At 46.3% G+C, this 21543-nt stretch overlaps 1 protein-coding gene across 5 annotated transcripts in view; it reads right to left on the bottom strand.

Annotated features, from left to right (window-relative positions):
• SYNDIG1 (synapse differentiation inducing 1) overlaps positions 1–21543 on the bottom strand; it is a 97912-nt gene that overhangs the window by 6950 nt on the left and 69419 nt on the right. The window contains exons 4-6 of one of the 5 annotated variants that reach the window (XR_011140619.1): positions 10674–10949; positions 10173–10240; positions 9194–9538 (exon numbers count right to left, since the gene is read on the bottom strand). Coding sequence is in view for 1 of the 5 variants with exons in the window: in XM_068940835.1 (XP_068796936.1) it covers positions 10791–10949 (159 nt within the window). In the remaining 4 variants the exon portion in view is untranslated. Of the gene's footprint in view, positions 1–9193; positions 10950–21543 lie in introns of those variants that run through there. The other 4 variants (XR_011140617.1, XR_011140616.1, XR_011140618.1 and 1 more) reach the window with 4 other exon arrangements.

Below are 21543 nucleotides of genomic sequence, written 5' to 3'. Positions count from 1 at the left end.
ATGAAGACAAGGATATAATCAAAAGGTCTTGGTGCAGATTGAAGCCTTTCCCCCAGATCCATGAACAGAAACATAGAGATAGCCCTCAGGCCCCTGCTGGGGAGGGCCTGCCTGTCAATCTTTGGTAGCCTTTAGAGCAGGGGAAGTTTATACAGGGAGAATGAGAGCAGACAGAGAGGTTCCGCCATTGCATGCACAAAGACCATCCTAGAGGTAAAGACCATCCAACAGAAGTAAATACTCCTTGGGGGCTCAGGTAGCAGAGGCAAAATTCTAGCACAAGGACCCTCACGCTGCTGCTGAATGGGGTCAGCTGATGCTGCCTAAAAATATGCTTGGGCTGGAAGCAGCCTGACTCCCCCTTCACATCTACTGACCAAAAAGGTCACCCTATTGCAATTTCTTTTCCCTGAGACCCTGCCTGTCTCTCCACTGGGTGCAGGCTGAGCCTGGGCAGTGTGGCTTGGCCCCAAGTGAAGTATGTGCTTCCAGGGATAGCTTACTCAGTGGACAGGGTTTAGGACAGCTGTTCTTCACGTAACCAGGGAGAATTTCTCTCCGGACCAAGGCGAGGTAAAAGATGTTGGGATGGGAATTGCTGTGTGACAGGTAATACTACAGTCCGGACATCTGTTTTTGGCTCAGAACGAAGCAAAATATTGCATTTTGGCAGTTCCCTCAAAAAACAAAACAAAACGGTTTTAATAATTTCAGTTTGGGCCTGTCAAAACAAGGTTTCAAATAAAAGAAAAATTCAAGATGTGTGCTCGCCAGCTGGACTTCACTTTGATCAGTATCAAATATTCTGGAGACAAATCATTTCAAAATAAAATAGTCTATGTTACATCTCAAAAAGTTCAGTGTGACATATACTGCCACTGTGAAAGGGTTTTGCTTTTTATTTTCTCAATTATAAAATGTCCTTGAAACTGATATCTTCCTGCAGCCAAGTTTTCCTTTTGATGGAATGGCATTTTCTGATGGAAAACATTCTAAGCAAACACAAAAAAGATTTAAAAAATGTGACCAGCTCTAATTTCTACTGTGTGCCAAAAGTATGCTGACAGATCCTTTTTTTTTTTTTTTTTTGCAGGGGAGCAGGAAAAGGGAGATTGCTTGGCCTTTCTTTTTTTTTAATTTGATGGTTCAACAAGCTGCTCGAGAGTTACTGGTACGAATCACTGGCAAGGCCCTAGAAATGGTCAAACAAACCAAGTGGTCAAATGAAACAGTAAATCAAGGTGAGGACAGGTTTTGATGGGTAGACTCTGATTTCATCCCTAATCTACACTGAGGTCATATCGTCCATCTGAGCACCCACTCTTCAGCTCCGATGTCTGTCACCAGGGAGGCTGAGTGGGACACAAGCCAGCTGGCTGTGCCCCAGAGAAAAGCTATGGGATTTGGCTACCAGTGACCCAGCTGGCAGGGCACTGGCCCTAGGATGCTTCTCATCTCACCCAAATTAGCTTATCTGTAGCTAATGACAGTTGCTGTCCCTCAAAAGGACTTGGGAGCAGGAAGGAAACGTTCTTTTTCCCATGCCATGAGCCAAGGAGTTTGCACCTTCAAGGACACCTAGGCACAGGGAATGGAGGAGATGTTTCTACAGACCATTTTATTTTAACTTCTAATATGAGGTTACCATGTTTGACTGTCAGCTGGGGACACCCTCGAAGCACTTGTTGCACACCAAGGAGTTGCTGAGCACACCACTGTGCAGCTAAATCCATGTTTTACTGACCTTAGCCAGAGCCCCCGAAGACCCTGCTTCTTGCTGCGACTGTCCAGCAGCATTTCTGCATGCATGGGGATACATACAGCTTCCTTTATGTCAATGCAGCAGTTGTATCTATGTCCTTTCTGGTCTCCATGGTGGCTCACTTCCTTGATTAGGCTATTATTCTCTCACAGCTGTAAGTTATTCATAATCAAAGCACTTTAGTAATAACACAAGCTGTTGCTTCATGAATCTGTTTTTGAAAGAAAAATCTATATTACTTAGTCTGCATATTGGCTCATTTGGGCATTTCTGTTTTGTGTGTGGACAGTCTTGCACCTTGGGTATGTCTCAAATGAATAAAAAGTAATGAATGTGCCGGGACTATTGTAAGTAAATGCTAAGTGCTGCATCTGGGGCGTCTGAGACACAGTGACCCCCATGAACTAGGAAAGGCTGTTGGCTAACTCACTAAGGAGCAGCTCTACAGAAAGAGCGTCCCAGTGGGGCAAGTTAACAGGGAGTCAGTAGCATGTTCCTAAAAAACATAAGGCCAACTGCATCTTGGGACGTATTAGCAAGATAGCAGCCAGCAGTGTGAGGAGAATGATTATTCCCCTTTACTCGGTGCTGCTGAGAGCCCATCTGGAGCTCTGTGTCCAGCCTGGGGCTCCCCAGTACAAGAGGGAGAGCACAAACTGAAGCGAGTCCAGTGAAGGCCACCAAGCTGAGTGGGAGCTCAAGCAAAGGATGTACGAGGAGAGGCTGAGGAAACTGGATCAGTTTAGCTGGAAGAAGAGAAGCTGAAGGGTAGATTTTGTTGCCTACAGCTATCTAATAGGAGGGTGCAGAGAAGATAGAGCTGGATGAGGGATATGCCAGCAGGTCGAGGGAGGTAATCCTCCCCTTCTACTCAGCCCTGGTGAGGCCATACCTGGAGTAGAGTGTCCAGTTCTGGGCTCCCCAGGACAAGAGAGACATGAAGCTCACAGAGTGAGTCCAGCAAAGAGCTACGAAGATGATGAAGGGACTGGATCTTGCCCTGAAGAAGCCAGCCACGTCTCCTAGGTGCTACCCTAGTGCAAATATTCACCTCGGTGCTGCTAACAATCAACGAATCCTGGGACTAAAAGAAAGCCTATTTTCCTACAGATGGTGTGTATCGTGGCTGGTTGTGCACTCTGAAACTTTCCCACCTGTTGGGACTTCTAGCAGCATGGGTGTGGACTCTCCAACACACACTGGGCTCACTCTGTGCCCTCTCTTTGCAGGCAGTAATTGGGTGTCTCTCTTCTAACTCACTGCTTATTTTCACGAAGCTTGCGGGCACTGCACTATATTAAAGATGTCTACACCCTCTGTCAAATCTGGCTGAAATTGGTTACTGAATTTAAAAGTCACCAAGCATACAGGTCTCGGGGTAGAAACACCCTCCAGCCAGCCATCGCTCTATGTGCTGATGCAGGAAGAAGTAAGGGGAGATTATAGAGTTGTTGGTTGTTGGCTGCCTGCGAATTTCCTTTGCGGCTCACTAGTTGGCATTTCCAGAGTGGCCGCATGCCCAGGGAAGGTAGTTGTCTCTGCCACGGGCCGGGAGGCTGGTGTCTGCCCCCATCTGTCCCAGCCACAGTGTACACGGATGCTTCCAAGCATCCTGCGTGCCCTCAGCGTGCCTCAGCAGGGAGCTCCTGCAAGCTGGCCGCATGTGGGGCATTGCATGGACGATGGGAGAAATTCATCTTAGACTGACAGAGCAATAAAAAATGCTCAAGGTTCGCTATATTCCCAAATGAAGGCACTGAGAATCAATGGAGGCATCAGGGGGTTATGAAATCCTGTCAGATGGCAGACGTAATATGTAATTAGTCTCTGACCTAGCATATTATTTGCTGAGAGTCTCTCTGTTCCCTTGAGCTCTGAGACTTTCACAAAGAGTTTTCTTTTATTTTTTGCTTCCCTCTCTGTGAGTCTTTCCAGGGCTCTCCCTGCATCTTTTGAGGCTAATCCACAGTGACACCCTACATTATAAGATCAAGTTGGAGCGTTCAGACCCTGGACTTTACAGGTTGATGTTTTCCTAGTAGTAAATCTTAGCTGTCACTAAAGCCTGTCATCTGTTAAGGATATCAGTGTCATCTCTTTGACACCTCCTGACCGAGCCAATAGGAGATGAAGGTTTCCCTTCAGAGAGGGAGGGAAGCACTGAGGTAGCTGCAATCTTTGGGAGAAGGGCTTCTCTCCTTCCTCTCTGGGGTGGCAGAACGCTGTCAACAAGCTAAATATGTGGCCAAAATGCAGGAGGATGGAGCATCCTGGTGCCCCAAAAGTGAAGCTTATTAGAAATGAAGTCTCCTTTAAGCCTGGAGAGAACATGAAGGGAGCAACTGCTTCTGAATAACAGGAACACTCATGTTGAACTGAATGACAAGAAAGTTAACTGAGTTTCAAAAACCTGCTTTAAAAAATAAAAACACCCAGAATCATTTTCCCAGTGTCCCTCTATAGAGAAGTAAACTTCCAAAAATCTATCTTTGCCAAGGAGCTCACTGTCAGTATCTCCTCCTGACTTCTCCCGGTTCATCATTCACAGCAGACTTATAATCCCTTCTTCTTCTCCCTGTTCTCACAAGCATTCCTTTCCCAAAGGAGGAATTAGAAACAGAGGATAATAATCAGCAACCAGCAGCTGACAATTAATAATGAACTTGTGCCGGGTGCTTTTGTAGTTCAGTCATTGCTTAGGCTGAAATATATAGCGCTGAGAACATTTTGCAGCCAGTCTTGTATGGTATGGCTCTAAACAGCTGGAATCATTGCAACAGCAATTTATGAAGATATTCCGCTGACTATGATTTAACAATTTATACAGGTTTGTACACTGAAATACCAATTTCATCTGGGTAAGGCAGAACCATATAATAGCACTGCTGTCAAATTAGCCTGAGCACACGATAGGAAGTTTATGCCAGCTGTATTCTGGCTTGTGGAGGACAGGTGGTACCCAGTCTGACACAGAGCTTGTAGGTGGAAAGATAACATGTCGGCATATTTTCGAACGCATCTGAATCACTGGAGCATTTGGCAGATTACCCTTCTCTCAGCTCTTTCTAGCTGAGCTTGTCAGGACAGCAGGACTTTACACATCTCCCAAATTGATGAGGGAAAGAGGTATTGGTAGGCAGCAGAGGCCTGGCAAAAATTGTTTCCACAGCTGCCATCATCTTCCAGGAGCATCACTGTGGTGGTGGTATATATTCATAGCACACCCAAAATTGAGGTGAGCCTCTCTTTCTCTTCCCAGAGAGGCTGTGTAAGCAAGCAAACCTGTTTTTTGTTGTTCTCGAGGCACGGGCTTGATGTTCCTTGCGTATGAATGTACACTGACTTCTTGTGAAGCCATATGACTTTCTAAGTGGACCCCAGTCACTATGTTTGCTCATCCAGCTGCGCAAGGAGGATCATGCTCCTGTAGCTGGGATGGCCCTGTAGGAATGCTTGCCCAGAGTTGCTGGCCCAGGACAAGCCAATGTACAAGAAAGTTGTTTGAGGTGGTCAAGCCAAGCAAAGGTAGACCCTAATGTTTGTTTCTGCAGCACATTGCTCCAGTTTCTTGGATAGGTTGTAGTCTATAGCTGCCTCCTCAATCTGATTTGGTGAGCTGACTTGGACAGTGTTTTGAGAAACAGTGTTGAGTTGTGACTGTCCAGAAAGGGGACAGCTGCAGCTTAAATGCTGTACCAGCTCTTCACAGCCCACTGGAGATTGAATAGAGGAAGATATCCTTGCAGGAAGAGAATCCTGCTTGCAAGGCAGATGTAAGCCATGACACAGCCCCACAGCACCTTGTGCAGTCCTTCTTGCTCTTTCACCAGCTGCCAATGCTTCAAGGAGCTCTCCTCAAACTTTTCCTCTGTCTCCACCACATCACAGTGTGTGGCTACACTGAAGCCTGAGCCAAGGAAACCCTGAGTCAGATAGTACTTTCACAGCAGGTCTCCTCAGAGTTCTCCTTCCTTTATCAAAACTTTTCTGACATTGAGGAACAGAACCAACATGCCCTAAGTAGCTTCAGAGGTCCTTTCTGAGCAGAAGCTCACATTGTAGCATTTGTGTCAGTGGCACTTTCTAGTCTTCATTCTGTAGGTTTTTCTTTAGAGAATTATATCCATTCTGCACCCAGATTTGCTGCTGCAGGCCATGCCGATATCACTTACCTGAACCTGGAGACAGACCACCACGTAACCAGGAGACAGACCACTACGTGGGTCCCTTTGGTCAGCCTGCAGCCCTGGGTAAACATCTGTGCTACAGGTACTCAGAAAAGGAACCAAAACTAACACTTTAAAGCTATCAACAGGAACTTGATCCCCATCTTTGGGCTGCTGTGAGGCTCAATTCACCCTCCCTGGGATGCAAGCCCCCTTCAGCTTCCCTGCTCACTCTCCCAGTGCAGAGCCCAGACTGCAATACCACATCCCAGCCCTGCATCCTGCCATGGGCTGCTCCAGCATGCTCAGCACAGAGATATATCCTCACCTTTGAGCCATGCAATGCTCTCAGGGGTGCTTCTGCTGGGCAGGTCTTTCTTGCAGAACTACCACTGTTTCCTATCCCTTGGGGGGTTTCTGGAGAGATTAAACCCTCCATTTCCCAAATGGGGGATGCTGTTTTTAAGGCTAGGTGTGAAGGCCTCTATGAGTTTTTTAAGGCTACCCATCTGCGAAGGTTTCTTCTGGCTCCAGAACAGACTTTCTCCTGTTAGGTCAACATTCACCCTGCACAGCCATCATCAAAAATCATAACGCAGACCCTTCATCTCCAAGACTGACTTAAAAATAATGACATTCTTATTATTTTTAGGAACATGTAATGATCAGGACTGTGGTCAGTGACAGAGTCTAGTAGGAGGCCTGTAGATAGTGGTGTCCCCCAGGGGTCAGTCCTGGGTCCAGTCTTGTTCAATGTACTTTTCAGTGACCTGGAGGAAGGCACAGAGTGCACCCTCAGCAAGTTTGCTGATGACACTAAACTGGGGGGAGTGGCTGACACACCAGAGGGCTGTGCTGCCATTCAGAGGGACCTGGGCAGGCTGGAGAGGTGGGCGGAAAGGAACCTCCTGGAGTTCAATAAAGGCAAATGCAGGGTCCTGCCCCTGGGGAGGAATAACCCTATGCACACCAGTACAGGTTGGGGGTTGACCTGCTGGAAAGCAGCTCTGCAGAGAAGGACCTGGGCGTGCTGGTGGACAACAAGTGAAGCATGAGGCAGCAATGTGCCCTTGGGGCCAAGAAGACCAATGGGACCCTGGGGTGCGTGAGGCAGAGTGTTGCCAGCAGGTGGAGGGAGGTGATCCTGCCCCTCTTCCCAGCCCTGGGGAGGCCTCCCCTGGAGTACTGTGTCCAGTTCTGGGCTCCCCAGTCCAAGAGAGACATGGCCCTACTGGAGTGAGTCCAGCAGAGGGCTATGAAGATGATGAGGGGACTGGAGCATCTCTCCTATGAGGAAAGGCTGCGAGAGCTGGGCCTGTTCAGCCTGGAGAAGAGAAGACTGAGAGGAGGTGTGATCCATGTGTACAAGTATGTGAAGGGAGGTGTCAAGAGGATGGGGCCAGACTCTTCTCACTGGTGCCCAGGGTGAGGGACAACAAACAGGACAGGCACAAACAATCACGGGAAGTTCCATCTGAACATGAGGACAAACTTCTTTCCTGTGAGGGTGACAGAGTCCTGGAACAGGTTGCCCAGAGAGGTGGTGGAGTCTCCTTCGCTGGAGATATTGGAAACCCGCCTGGACGCGCTCCTGTACAGTGTGCTCTAGAGGCCCCTGCTTGAGCAGGGGGGTTGGACTAGATGATCTCCAGAGGTGCCTTCCAACCTCAACCATGCTGTGATTCTGCGATCTTGGAGACTCTGTATTTGCTTTCTAATTTTTTAAGTTCTAAGTGAAACTCATGTCCGGGCTAGGAAAAATTACTTTCTTTTTAAAGGAAAAATAAGAGTTTCTTCTTCAATAGCATGTGTCCCAACATTCAGGCTCTGGGAGAAAGAACTAATTCCTCAGGACACATGCTGACCAGAGCATGGCAGAGAAGGGCAGGTAGCACGTGACAATCCATTTTCTTGGGTGTAGGATTCTTTCCACTGATCCGTGTGTCAGGGGCAGAGCATGGGAGCACCTGGTGAAAGCCATGTTACCTTGCCCAACTTCCAGCTTGCTGACAACTTGGAGGCAGTTGGTGCATGTGTATTACAAAAGCAAAAAAAAAAAAAAGGGGGGGGGGAGAGGTGAAAGTAAAAAAGAAAAAAAAAAAGACCCTTGCGGTTACCAGGGGGATGAATCTGCTACATGACTGGGTTTCAAGGAGCCATACGTGTGTACTCTCAGATCTCAATGTACATCTTGCGCTCTGTGGCCTGAAGGACCTTCCCATGGAGAAAGTCAGTTCTGGGAGTGCTAGCTCAAATACCAAGCATGGTATGCTCCACACTGCTGTCCTTTCCCCTGGCCCTCCTGCTTATTTCAGATGAAAAACAAATGGGAAAAAGCCCAGCTGTAAATATGTTCATTTAAATTAAATAAATAAACAGTATTTTCAGTCCCTGTATTTGCTTGTTAGATAAGGGCTTTCTTGTCTCAGCCAAGGTTTTCTCTCAAACATGACTTTATTCCATTGTGAACTCAGGCAAAATAAGATCTGGACATTTCCTGTAGGCCCAAGCCTAGCGCACGCAGCCTTGTACTTGGTGCAAGTCTAGCAGCCCTTCACTCTACCCTTAAAAAGAACCAAGGAAGAAAGTGCCCGTTCCTCCTCAGAGGGAAGAACAGTCTGCAATGAGACAAACATGAACCAAAGTGGTCACAGCCACCTGAGTCTGCAGGCAGCCTGAACACAAGGGTGGATGAGGTGAGGACTGCAACTTGTGCCCCAGCATGGTTTTTAAAACCATGACACTCACTGCTTTGGAGAGCTGGCTCAATGCACCTTAGGTGGCAAACCTGCACATCTTGCTGTCAGAGTACGAAGGGAGCAAATCGTGCCCTCCTCCGCCACCCACCGAAACCCAGATACTGAATATTGTGGCAAATACTAGGTGGGAACATACTCGCCTGCTGCCTTGCTTCAAAGGAAAGGGCCTTCATGGCAGTTGCTAGAAAAAAGAGTGAATAACCACCTTACTTTCATGGGGCAACCTGGCTAAAAAAACCCCCTGCATTTACTGGGTCCTAAGCTTTAGCAGTGGCTGAGAACTGATGAACATGAACAGAGAATAAACTGTTGGTCTCAAGGCTTAGTCTGAAGCCCAATAAATTAATACAAAAGAAGATCTGCCAGTGACTGCAATATGCTTTTGGCCCAGATACAATACGGAACGGTCCATGCTGCTTCTCCAGTTAGGTGAATCAGTATACTAGGGCAAGTTTCAGTCTAATGCCTCACATCCATCCAAATAAAGTGTCACACAGAGCATCAGCATCTGTATACCATGTGTTTTAATAAACTGTATAACTAGCAGAAAAATAGTTTTGGATGTGTTAGTCCTTCTCCCCCCCCCCAAAAAAAAATTCAAAACTAAAATTAAAACAATGCCAACCCCAAAACAGAAGGAAAAATTTATCCCAGAGCAAAACAGACACAAAATAGAGTTGGAACAAAAGTTCCTTGATGATGATTTTAGGTAAAGAAATGATATTGATAAAATACAAGGTAGTGAATAATAAAATCCTTATTGTTTTGATCAGTTTTTTTTTCCTCTCTCTCTCTATATGCACATACATATATATCTTCTGATAAACCCTTGGTGGGATGAAATGGTAGATCTGTAAGACAACAAAATAGAAGGGGTGACTGTGGGGAGGGAGTAAAGAAGAAAATAAATGTGTCATCGCAGTCAATGAAACAAGAACAACGTTCAAGTCCCTTACCATATACTGTTATGGGGCAGCACAGCAAGATAATGTCACGTTATCCCTCCACGGCTATGCTAAGAGTCCCTGGTCCATGGATGAGCTGTGAGTTTGCAATTTGAGTGGTCTCATTCACTGCCCTGTGTCTGAGCAGTACTTCAAAATGTAGGAAGCATTCCTTCCCCTGGTTAATTCCCATGCTTTTCTATGATTTTAAATTTTAAGTTGATTAATATTTCAGTTTGCATTTTTTTCTCCTGGGTTTCCTGTATTTACTGTTGCACAGGTCTCCATAGTAAGGTGGAGCAACCCAAATGAGCAACGTGCCACAGGATGTGCCATTATCACGGTGTGACTGGATGGAAGAATTCATTGCACAGCAGATCCCATGCTACTTTGACCTCACACTCAAGTCTGCAGAGCCAAGTCATGCAGTAACCCCAGCTGCTCTGCATTTGGTGAGCCTGTGGGTCACATCGTAATCCAAAAACAAGGAAAGGAAAGAAAAATATTTTTCATTTCCTTTTCTCCTTCCACGGAAACCTACCAACACAAGAAGAATAGGCAATACCATTCTACGCTGAGGTCTCTGCTTCACCCTTAGGCAAATGAGTCCTGCATTCAAAAAAAAAAAAAAAGAAAATATATGCTTCCTCCTGTTGTTATATTGGTCTTTCAGAGAACCAGCCACTGTCCATGCTTTTCCAGATCTTGGTGCCGTGCTTAACAAGCAAACTAAGCACAAGCTCGTGCTGGCTGTAAAGTTCAGGTCACTGACAAAATATTCAGAGAACAGCTAGGATGCCAGCTTCTTGTAAACACCGTATTGCAAAGAAGGCAAAGCCAAACACCCTATCCCCCACACCCTCAAAATTTTCTTTCTTTCTTTCTCTTTCTTTTTTTTTCTTTTTTCTTTCTTTTTTCTTTCACTCTTGTAGGGGTGTTCATGAAGAGAAGCAAGACTTGTTCATCAGAAACAGTGGAACCATCCTCACCCCAGCCTACCTTCCCACCCTACAATAATGCACGAGACCATCTTATCCAGTACCTGCCCCCCGAAGGTGTTTGTTTGTCTCTTGATTGTTTTGGAAAACCATGCAGTCTGATCTGCTGGGGATTTCTGTAGTGTGGGCACCAGGTGGCTGATTCTCCCCTTTCCTGAGGCTCATAAATGGTTGTTTTTGGATAGATAGGCAATAAGAGCCACGGCCACCCCAACGTAGATGCCAGTTCCGATTGTGATGGACAGCACAGCCAGGAAGAGCGCTCGCCGGGAGCTGGAGCTTGCATGGTGGAAGTCCCCCTTGGCTACTGCTTTGTTTGTCTGCAAGACATACAACAACAACAATGCAATACATTTATTTGTTTCATCTGGAAATAAGATAAAAGACATAAGATAATAAGATAAAAGATAAAAGACACTCATTTCTTGGCTGAAACATGCTCCTGGGATATGACAGCAAACTGGTTGGAAATCTTGGTCAAAAACTTTTTTGGCTGAATTTGGTTGCATGCATCATTAGGATGATGACAGAACCAATGGCAAGCATCTCAAGTGGCTTTAAATTGCCTTTAAACTTAAAGATATCCTAGGATTTAATACTACGCCTCATGATGATTCCTGAGATGGTTCAGCCTTCCCTGAGAATGTGGAAAGATGGTTCATAAGACAAGTGAGTCTTCTGCTAACTCTGCCATGTCCCCTTCAGACATAGCTGCGACCCTGCTTCTGTGTGAGAAGGAATCCATATTCCAGCCTGACTGGAAAAGATAACAAAGGAAAAGCCTTTTAAAAATGTCACTGGGACCCAATACCCCTCCAAGTCACCTGAAATGTTGGATCTGTTCTTACCTGGACAAGGGCAAGAGGGATGGAACTTTTCCTTCCAGTGCGCTGTTCCTGAACATATTGACTAGATGGAACAACTGGCCCAGGATAACCACCACAGAGAGGCTAGACAACACCAATTGCATCCACCTTAGGTCTGAACTTCAGTACAGGATACAAAAACTTAGGAAGCCAGAGCTAGGAGACACTGTTTAAGCCTTTATTCAGTTGAACACCTACGTGTTTGAACAGGACACTCCCCTTGATTGCCAGAGTGATGATGCACATGCTTAAGTGCTACTCTGAAGTGGGGCCATTGGTGCTGGAGCCATGGTCTTCTCCCTGGGAGGTGGTGCATTTGGCTGGATGTGTCAACTGGATTTGATGTCTCTTACTCTGGTACTCAGTAGCTTGCAAGACTGATCCAAAGCTCTGGGAATTGCATCACATCTTCCATGTAGCTTTGAGTACCCAAGCAGATGCCTCAAATTCAAGCCTGATCAGCTAGACTTCCCCAAGTCACATGCCAGGCATTAGGTTTGGGCACAATGTACCCTACAAAGTTACAGCTTGTTAGTATCGCAGAATCACAGAATGGTTGAGGTTGGAAGGCACCTCTAGAGATCATCTAGTCCAACCCCCCTGCTCAAGCAGGGGCCTCTAGAGCATATTTCCCAGCATCGCGTCCAGGCAGGTTTTGAATATCTCCAGCGAAGGAGACTCCACCACCTCTCTGGGCAACCTGTTCCAGGACTCTGTCACCCTCACAGGAAAGAAGTTTGTCCTCATGTTCAGATGGAACTTCCCGTGATTGTTTGTGCCTGTCCTGTTTGTTGTCCCTCACCCTGGGCACCAGTGAGAAGAGTCTGGCCCCATCCTCTTGACACCTCCCTTCACATACTTGTACACATGGATCACACCTCCTCTCAGTCTTCTCTTCTCCAGGCTGAACAGGCCCAGCTCTCGCAGCCTTTCCTCATAGGAGAGATGCTCCAGTCCCCTCATCATCTTCATAGCCCTCTGCTGGACTCACTCCAGTAGGGCCATGTCTCTCTTGGACTGGGGAGCCCAGAACTGGACACAGTACTCCAGGGGAGGCCTCCCCAGGGCTGGGAAGAGGGGCAGGATCACCTCCCTCCACCTGCTGGCAACACTCTGCCTCACGCACCCCAGGGTCCCATTGGTCTTCTTGGCCCCAAGGGCACATTGCTGCCTCATGCTTCACTTGTTGTCCACCAGCACGCCCAGGTCCTTCTCTGCAGAGCTGCTTTCCAGCAGGTCAACCCCCAACCTGTACTGGTGTGCATAGGGTTATTCCTCCCCAGGGGCAGGACCCTGCATTTGCCTTTATTGAACTCCAGGAGGTTCCTTTCCGCCCACCTCTCCAGCCTGCCCAGGTCCCTCTGAATGGCAGCACAGCCCTCTGGTGTGTCAGCCACTCCCCCCAGTTTAGTGTCATCAGCAAACTTGCTGAGGGTGCACTCTGTGCCTTCCTCCAGGTCACTGAAAAGTACATTGAACAAGACTGGACCCAGGACTGACCCCTGGGGGACACCACTAGCTACAGGTCTCCAACTTGACTCTGCGTCACTGACCACAACCCTCGGAGCTCTGCCATCCAGCCAGTTCTCCATCCACCTCACTCTCCACTCATCCAACCCACACTTCCTGAGTTTACCTAGGAGGATGTGATGGGAGACAGTGTCCAAAGCCTTGCTCAAGTCCAGGGAGACAACATCCACTGCACTCCCCTCATCTACCCAGCCACTCATTCCATCACAAAAGGCTATCACATTGCTCAAGCATGATTTCCCTTTGGTGAATCCATGCTGACTACTCCTGATCACCTTCTGGTCCTCCACATACTTAGTGATGACCTCCAGGAGGAGCTGTTCCATCACCGTTCCAGGGATGGAGGCGAGGCTGACAGGCCTGTAGATTCCTTGGTCCTCCTTGCCCTTTTGGAAGGCTGGAGTGACACTGGCTTTCTTCCAGTCCTCAGGCACCTCTCCTGATCTCCAGGACCTTTCCAAGAGGATGGAGAGTGGCCTAGTGATAACATCCGCCAGCTCCCTCAGCACTTGTGGGTGCATCCCATTGGGGCCCATGGACTTGTGGATGTCAGGTTTGGACAAATGATCTCTAACTCGATCCTCCTCGACCAAAGGAGAGTCTTCCTTTCTCCAGACTTTCCCTCTTGTCCCCAGGGTCTGGAATTCCTGAGGACTGGCCTTAGCAGTGAAGACTGAACTAAGAAGGCATTCAGCAACTCTGCCTTCTCTGTATCCTTTGTCACCAGGGCACCCGCCCCATTCAGCAGTGGGCCCACATTTTCCTAGTCTTCTTTTTGCTATTGATGTATTTGAAGAAGGCCTTCTTGTTGTCCTTGACATCCCTTGCCAGATTTCATTCCAAATGGGCCTTAGCTTTCTTGTCGCATCCCTGCACGCTCTGACAATGTCCCTGTATTCCTCCCAAGTGGCCTGTCCCCTTTTCCACATTCTGTACACTTCCTTCTTCTGTTGGAGTTTTGCCAGGAGTTCCTTGCTCATCCATGCACATCTCCTGCCCGCTTTGCTGGACTTCTTCCTCAGAGGGATGCACTGATCCTGAGCCTGGAGGAAGTGACGCTTGAATATTAACCAGCTCTCCTGGACCCCTCTTTCTTCCAGGGCCCTACCCCATGAGATTCCCCTAAGTAGGTCCCTGAAGAGGCCAAAGTTAGCTCTCCTGAAGTCCAGCGTTGCAATCCTACTTATTGCCCTGCTTCCTCCTCGTAGGATCCTGAACTCCACCATCTTATCGTCACTGCAGCCAAGGCTGCCCCCAAACTTCACATCTCCAACTAGAACTTCTTTGTTTGTTAGTACAAGGTCTAGCAGCACACCTCTCCTTGTTGGCGTCTCCACCACCTATGTCAAGTAGTTATCCTCAGTCCTTTGCAGGAACCTCTTTGACTGTTTGTGTCTAGCTGTGCTCTCTTCCCAGCAGACGTCAGGGTGGTTGAAGGGGTTCTCCCCCATGAGAACCAGAGCCTGTGATCGTGAGGCTACTTCCAGCTGTCTGTAGAAGGCCTCATCGACTTCCTCTTCCAGTATAGCTGCCAATAATAAACGTAGAAGGCAGAATTGCATCCGAATCAGGACTGTCTCCTGTGATGACCCCACAGCAACACTGACATTAACTGAATGGTGACTGCAGAAAGCTGCAGAATCTGGGATTGGAGAAGCATTCAAATAATGGTTCTTCTAACGTCCCCTTCCAGGTGCCTTCAAGCCCAAGACCCAAGACAAAGTTCCTGCTCAAAACAGGCAAAGGAAGGCTAGTACTAGACAGGACTGACCTACCTGTTGACAAGACCACCTAATGCCTTTTCAGTGGGTCTGAGTTTTGCAACGTGAAATAAGAAAGATGTCATTTTTATAGTGGTGTAATATGAGCAGGGTCACCCGGGAAGCTGTACCAGATGTCACCTACAAAATAGGCTTTTAGAAGCATATGAGCCCCATAAGACCCGAGACAGTCTTTCTTCCCTAATTACTGTGAGCAGGGAATTCTTAATGCTTTAATTATATTTCTCTGCAAATGCTCAGTTTGCTGGGACACTTCTCTGCTTTTCTGTCGTCTAAGCTTCTAGACAGCTTCCGCTTGGTTTTTGTCTTTTTTTTTACTCTCTTGCTGCTCAGAGCAACCTACAGCAGCCAAATGACAAGCTTCCAAGCTGACAAAAAGGCTTCTGGCCTTTCTGTCAATGACTTTACTAGGAAAACTGTCTCTTCTCATTCATTAACCTAATTTTTCAAGCATAACACCTTATAAATGTTTCAGGCAGAAACAATGTCAAACAACACAGGTTATGAGAGTGGGACCAGGCTGCAGGAGAGAGGAAAAGGATCATTTCCAAACAGCAACATACAAAAAACTCTCAGGTTTACACCCAGTGTCATGTCCCCTAGTTTAGATGGGGAAGACATCCTACCTACTTTGCGAAGGATATCCAGCCGGGCTTTTTATCAGGGGTGACTAGTGATTTCATGAGCTTCTTGTGTGAGACCTCCAAACAATCAAACACACCAAAAAAAGCAGAGCACTTTCTGGAAAAAAGCCAGGGCCTTTGGGCCTATGGCACATTTGTTAGGGGGTGGTCTTAAAAGTATTGGAAAGGAAAGCAGAGCCAGCTTTAGAAAGAGTTAGTCTTTCAGCCCTCCTCAAAGATTTTCTCCAAGTATCTACTATCCATCACGGTTAATAAAAGGCTTGAACAGAGAGGCTCCTATTCACTGAAACTAGGTTGCATTTATCAGACAAAGGGTAAATTCATAGGACTGAAGCTATTTATGCCTTTGGATAAAGAGAGGCAAACAGTTCCAACTCCCAAAATGGAGGGAAAGATTCAAAATATTGTATTATTTCAGTTTGTCATTTCTGAAATATCCGGTTATATTATGGAAAATTCTGCAACATTTTGAGCTGATCTCTCTTAAATGAAACTTTGTATATGCTCAAAACAGCATTTTTCCCTTCAAAATTGACCTAAATTCAAAGGGAAAACAAACCATTAGCCAAAATGTCAAATATTATGAAAAATTGACAGTACATCTTGATTGGATTTAACAAAACAGGTTGGATTGACCCAAAATGATGTGTTGAGCAAACCAAAGAGATTCAGAAGGCTGATTTGTTGAGCCCTAGTGGCTTCTTTCTCAGAGGAACGTCAGCCTAGCAACAAATCTACTCACAAAAAGCTTTTTTCTTGATGAGATCTTTGAGGATGGTCCTGACCTTTGTGAAAAGATTGTAGCTATGGTGAAAATCTAGCTTCTCATTAAAACGTTCAGCCCAGTGAAAGTTATTTCATGTATTATCCATGTGTTGCCATAGAGCTGCTGAATTTTGCTGTTCCTATCATTATGATACAGTTTGAATTTGGCCAGCCTTTTCACAGAAGTTCTCGTTTCCAACAGATTTTACTGAACCCAAGATTTTTTTCTTTTGACCTAATGCATACTTTGCGACCAAGAAAAATCAAATTCGCAGTAGAACTAATTCAGGAGGCAGAGACCATTAGTGATAGCACACAGGAAAGACAATTTGATATTCTTCCTTTCATCCATCCCAAACAGCTTCCACTGAGATGGAGGAATCACCCACACAGAAACCACCCTCCATTGGGGTAACCCCAGTCTGAAAGGGTTCACTCATAATCAAGAAAATTCTTTGTTGTTATTTCCTCATTAGTAAAACAATCCCATTACTCTCAGATGACAGCATATACAAACTATGGTGTTTTCTGCATATTTAAGCTAGACAGATCTGGAAAAATAGCTGGAACACAAAATGTGACTCTGGCCAGTTATAACGGACTAGTGTTTGGCAACTACTCAAGAAGACATATTAAAGCCATAATGGAAGTAGATACGAGTTGCTTTGTACCTTTCTCTCAGTTTCTGATGACGAGGCACATGCCTTTGCCTAGAAGTTGTTTTGATGGACAATATCACCTGGCCACATACTTTTAGCAGTTGGCTTCAGTGGAGGGAAATTGGCTTCTCAGGGTGTCTCAGAGTGAACAGTTAGCCTGAGTTTTTTAAGAAAACAGGGATCAGATCTTCGGTCTCTCTGTGCACTTTGAGAAAGTCCCTTGCTTTTGATATCCATCCAACAGCTTCTGCGCCAGCCCTTCTGATGCCTGGCACAGAGAGGTGACACTGAGTTTTGGGGGCTTCCACACTGTGGATGCCTGTGCTCTAGCAAACTCCATATGGGAAATGAGGACAAGAAATGTCCCGCGTAGGTCAGAGAACTGAGCAAAACCTACTACCGCTTCCTTTTCTTGTAAGGAGCAGATCTGTAAGGAACATGGTAGAGAAGCTGAAAACAATGGTCATTAAACCTAAAAAGAAATGAAGACATCTACAGGCAGGCAGTGGTCAGGCTGTTCATTTGTCTTCATAGAGTTTGTACCTCAGGTATTGTTACCTGAAAGTTAAAACTTAGAAGGCTTTTCCACCTAAGTCCAGAGTCAAACACCACAGAAGGACAGGATGATGCACTCATTCAAGTCTCCAACATCCAAAAAAGATAGAAGTACAGAGAGACATATCTGCTGCAAACCCTTCTAGGTTGTTGCTGCTAGCCAAAATATTGGGACTTCATGCACCAAAACAAATTCAACCTCCCCTTTGGAAACATGTTTTTGCATCAAATGCATGAATGTTCTCACAATGCCACTTTGGTCAAAATTGCCCCAGAAAAAAAGACTAATGCTGTCTCCACTTTCAATAAACAGCCTCATCTTGGATGCTTACAGCACCTCTGACGGACATCCCTGCATGTCACTCTGATCTATTCAGAAACCTCGTCTAAGATGACAAGTCCCTGAATCCATCCATGGGTGTCTGCTCAGTTAAAAGGTGGAGATGCTCAATTTAAGGTGGAGACTGCATAAAGTGCACAACTAGGGCCCTTGCTAAGCCCCTGGGGATGATGTGACAAATGGTAAAAGGCAGCGTTTGTCCAGTCATTCATCTCCACTCTGGAGGTGCATTTGCATGAACGTCTCATTGCAAATTCAGCTCTGGCCTCACTAAGCAAACAAGACAGTGTATGTTTTTGTTTTTCCTGTCCCCTGAAAAGCAAACCTCAGCTACAGAAATTCCTGGGCTGAATCCTTAACTGGGATTAATTGGCCTAACACAGTTGACTCTGGAGGGTAATGCAGAAAGGACTTGTGCAAGAACGAAGATCCAAATGCTCTATTAACAAAGGCCTTGATTCACTAAAGCATCTCTAAGCTAAGTGCTTTAATTTAAGAAAGTAAGGAATCCAAACAGCCCTACTGATGGGCTTAAAAGTGGGTATAGAAGTAAGCGCTCTACCTAATCAGAATTATATCTGTGGATTTTTATGGTACTTCCATCCATTTGCTTCTTCCCTTCCTTGGCAAGATTGTGGCTGGCAGCCAGATGATTGATGAACCAATTTAATACAGTCTTTGGGCAGTGGTGGGACCAACAAGCTTGATAAACATAGCAGGTGACAAGTGCAAAACATTGGATGAATTACAAGTGGGGGATAATTAATTGCGTCAGCACGAGGCAAGCTCTGCCACTACGCAGCCAGAAGATGACATACTTTTTCTGCAAAGGGTTCATCTCTCTCAGCCACCACCGCCTCTTGGTTGTCCCTTGGTCTATGTCCCCTGGATGCCCAGATATGGCTATTGACTTGCCAACTACAGGCACAGGCTGTGATGAAGGCAGTCCAAGACTGAAAGCAGGGGCTAGAGCAAAGACCAGCCCTCAATCAGTCCTGTCTCCTAGAGCCTCTGGAATTTGAAAGACTGTTCTATTTTCTGTCAAGCCAGGGAAGCAGGGGGAAGTGGAAGGAGACCTGAAAAGGTTTTCTAACTTGGTTTAACTAACAAAATGAATGTCTGCTTGTTTAGAAACACTTTCAAGGAACTCTCCTAGCGTTTCCACTTGAGCTTCTGCAAAACATATTCATCATGCCTGAGCTGCATGTTTTATGGGCTAGGGGAAGATAAATACTGTACCTCCATAGCTGCAAGGATGAAAAATACCCTGCTGCATCCCAGAGTGACTCACATATCATACTCACAAAATGCCTTCTGGTAGGCTGTCTCTGGAAACAAGAAACAAATTGGTCACAATTATTATTCCCACCTCATCTCCTTGGGACTAGAGAGCAGGAATGGCCCCATCCAGTGGGAAGACAAAATCCTGCCCCTTTGGATCAGGTGACAGAAGAGTTTATTTTCACTTCCTGGGGGAGAAATGGCCATCAGGGAGCAGGGATGCACAGGCTCTGTGCAGCTACGGCCCCAAATCTTACTTCTTCAAGTGGCAGGCAATGAATGGATGAGGCATAACTCATGCAGAAACTGCTTCTGCTCCCATCTTTTCTCCTATCTTTCTTCCAGGTAAGAAATTGGCCATTCCTTTTGATTTGTCCAACCTGTGGTTCTGCTGGCCTCAAATTTCTGGGTGATGAGATCTTCCCCCTTCTGGCCTGCACCACTTACTTTCACTGAGGAAAAGGACTCCAGAGCCTTTGCTAAAGATGTGGGTGGGAGAAGGGTGAAGTGGAGTTTTGCCTCTGGGTCCTGGAAGACAGAAGAGAGGTGCCAGTCAGCAGGGAAAGGCATGGGGCTGGCAGACACCAGGCACAGCAGAACAGATTGGGATGTGACAGGAGTGTTTTCAGCCCTGAGGAGAGGTCTGTGGCGTCTGGAGCAGGACTATTCCAGTCCCATTAGACAGATCTGCAGGCAGAAATATTGATCCAAACCAATGGCACATAGTCCTTCTATCTGTTGGGCATTTGCAAATTCCATTATGTCTGTAGTATAATAGAAATCTCAGCCTGCTGTGACTTGCCTTTCAGGTACTGAAGAGCTCTTTTGCAGGTTTTCACCATTTCTGCTGGGAAGTTGGCCCAGGAGATGGAAATGACTCTCATGTGACCATTTCCTGTCCGGAACTTACTGTGGAAACAATGGGGAGTAGGTATCACCTGAAATGCAGACAGTCCTAAGTAGACCAAGACACACAAACCTCCTAGAGTCAGTCCTGAACTTAATCTCTCCTGAGGCTTAAGTTTCTTTTTGTCTTCAAGGGAAGGCACCCAGTCTAGTCTAGTCTGGCCTTCTGAATGTAGTGTCCAAAACCAACTGTGGGATCATCTTCAGGACATTCCTATCCACACTTCAGTGCCGACAGGTGGAGACTAGATAACTAACTTGGAATTTATGCTTTTTCTTTAGGGAGGGATCAACCCTGTCCCAGGCATTTAGAAGACAAAAACCATAAGATCTTGACCATAACCTGCTCTCTGGTGAGTCCTGAGATCCACTTGGATGGCTTAACGTGTTGCTAAGGACTATGTTACAGTAGATTTTCCCCCAGGGTAATGCTGAGACACCATGAGTGCTTTGGGGAGCGATGACAAAAAGGTGATACAGGGATGTCACCAGAGTTTCCTTGGCTCCTGGAGCAGGGATAAACTAGTACATGCAGCTGCTGCTTTGCTCAAGGCTCTGCCAGATGTCCTAAGTGCTCTGCTGTACCTCAGAGTGATAAAACAGAGTCTGGCATGAAAACTTACCTCTTGGGGATTTCTTTCTACTGTGAATCTTCATTCTGGTAAATATATTTGTGTCTTCAGTGGCCAGAGCATAGCAGTGCGCAATGTGAGTGCATCTTAGCAGGCATTTGCTAATTCCCATAAATTGCTAAATTGCTAAAGCCCCTAAAACCTGCCTCACCCCTTTCCTTATGGTGACTGCACTGCAAGGCAATGCAATGCAAGAGCAGGATCATCACGGTGAAGGCAGAAGCAGCTGTCTGTGTGCAGGCAGTGAAAGAGGGCAGGTTGGTAACCACCCTATGTTTTGGGGTGGTCTCTTTTCTTGCATTTCAAATACATGTGCAGCTTAAACAAACCTTTCTGCAACCAGACATTCAAGTTGTATTTCTCTTTGGGTGAGTATCACTCGCCCTGCCCTGCAACAGGATAGGATCTTTCAGACCAGGCAAAATACCACCAAGTTCCTAAACAGCAATGAGGTAGGTGGAAACGAGTGGCCTGTGCAAAGGGGCCTGATGCTCTGTTGGTAGGAGGAGGTGTACTGGAAACAACATTTATTCCTGGAAGCCCAGGAAAGGCTGAAGAGCAGAGGGTGTGACTGGTGAGAAGAGGGTGTGAATGGAGACTAGTGCGAGCCTGCTTCTTCTGCTTGACTAACTTTCATAACATCTGGGTTTGAGCCATCAGATCATTTTGGTATCAAGGTTTTCTGCTGGAAGCTGAAAATATGATGTAGGCTAGGATGTGACTCAGCCTCTGGCTGGTGCTGCCTGTGGTGTTCGATTGTGTATTCAAGTGCAGATAAAAACTATAAATGTCCGAGTGAGATTTCGACACTTGGAAAAACAAGAGAATAATAATGAGAATGGCAGGCGTTAAAGGCTGGAATGAGCAGAATGCAAAGAGATGTTTTTAGAAAAGCTCCACAGCAACAACAGTTCATTTGATTGCACTTGAGAGAATGAGACCTCAGCCTGTGATA

Source organism: Struthio camelus, chromosome 3 (genome assembly GCF_040807025.1).
Source record: "Struthio camelus isolate bStrCam1 chromosome 3, bStrCam1.hap1, whole genome shotgun sequence".
Classification (NCBI taxonomy): Eukaryota; Metazoa; Chordata; class Aves; order Struthioniformes; family Struthionidae; genus Struthio; species Struthio camelus.
This window is presented reverse-complemented; position numbering and strand designations above follow the sequence as displayed.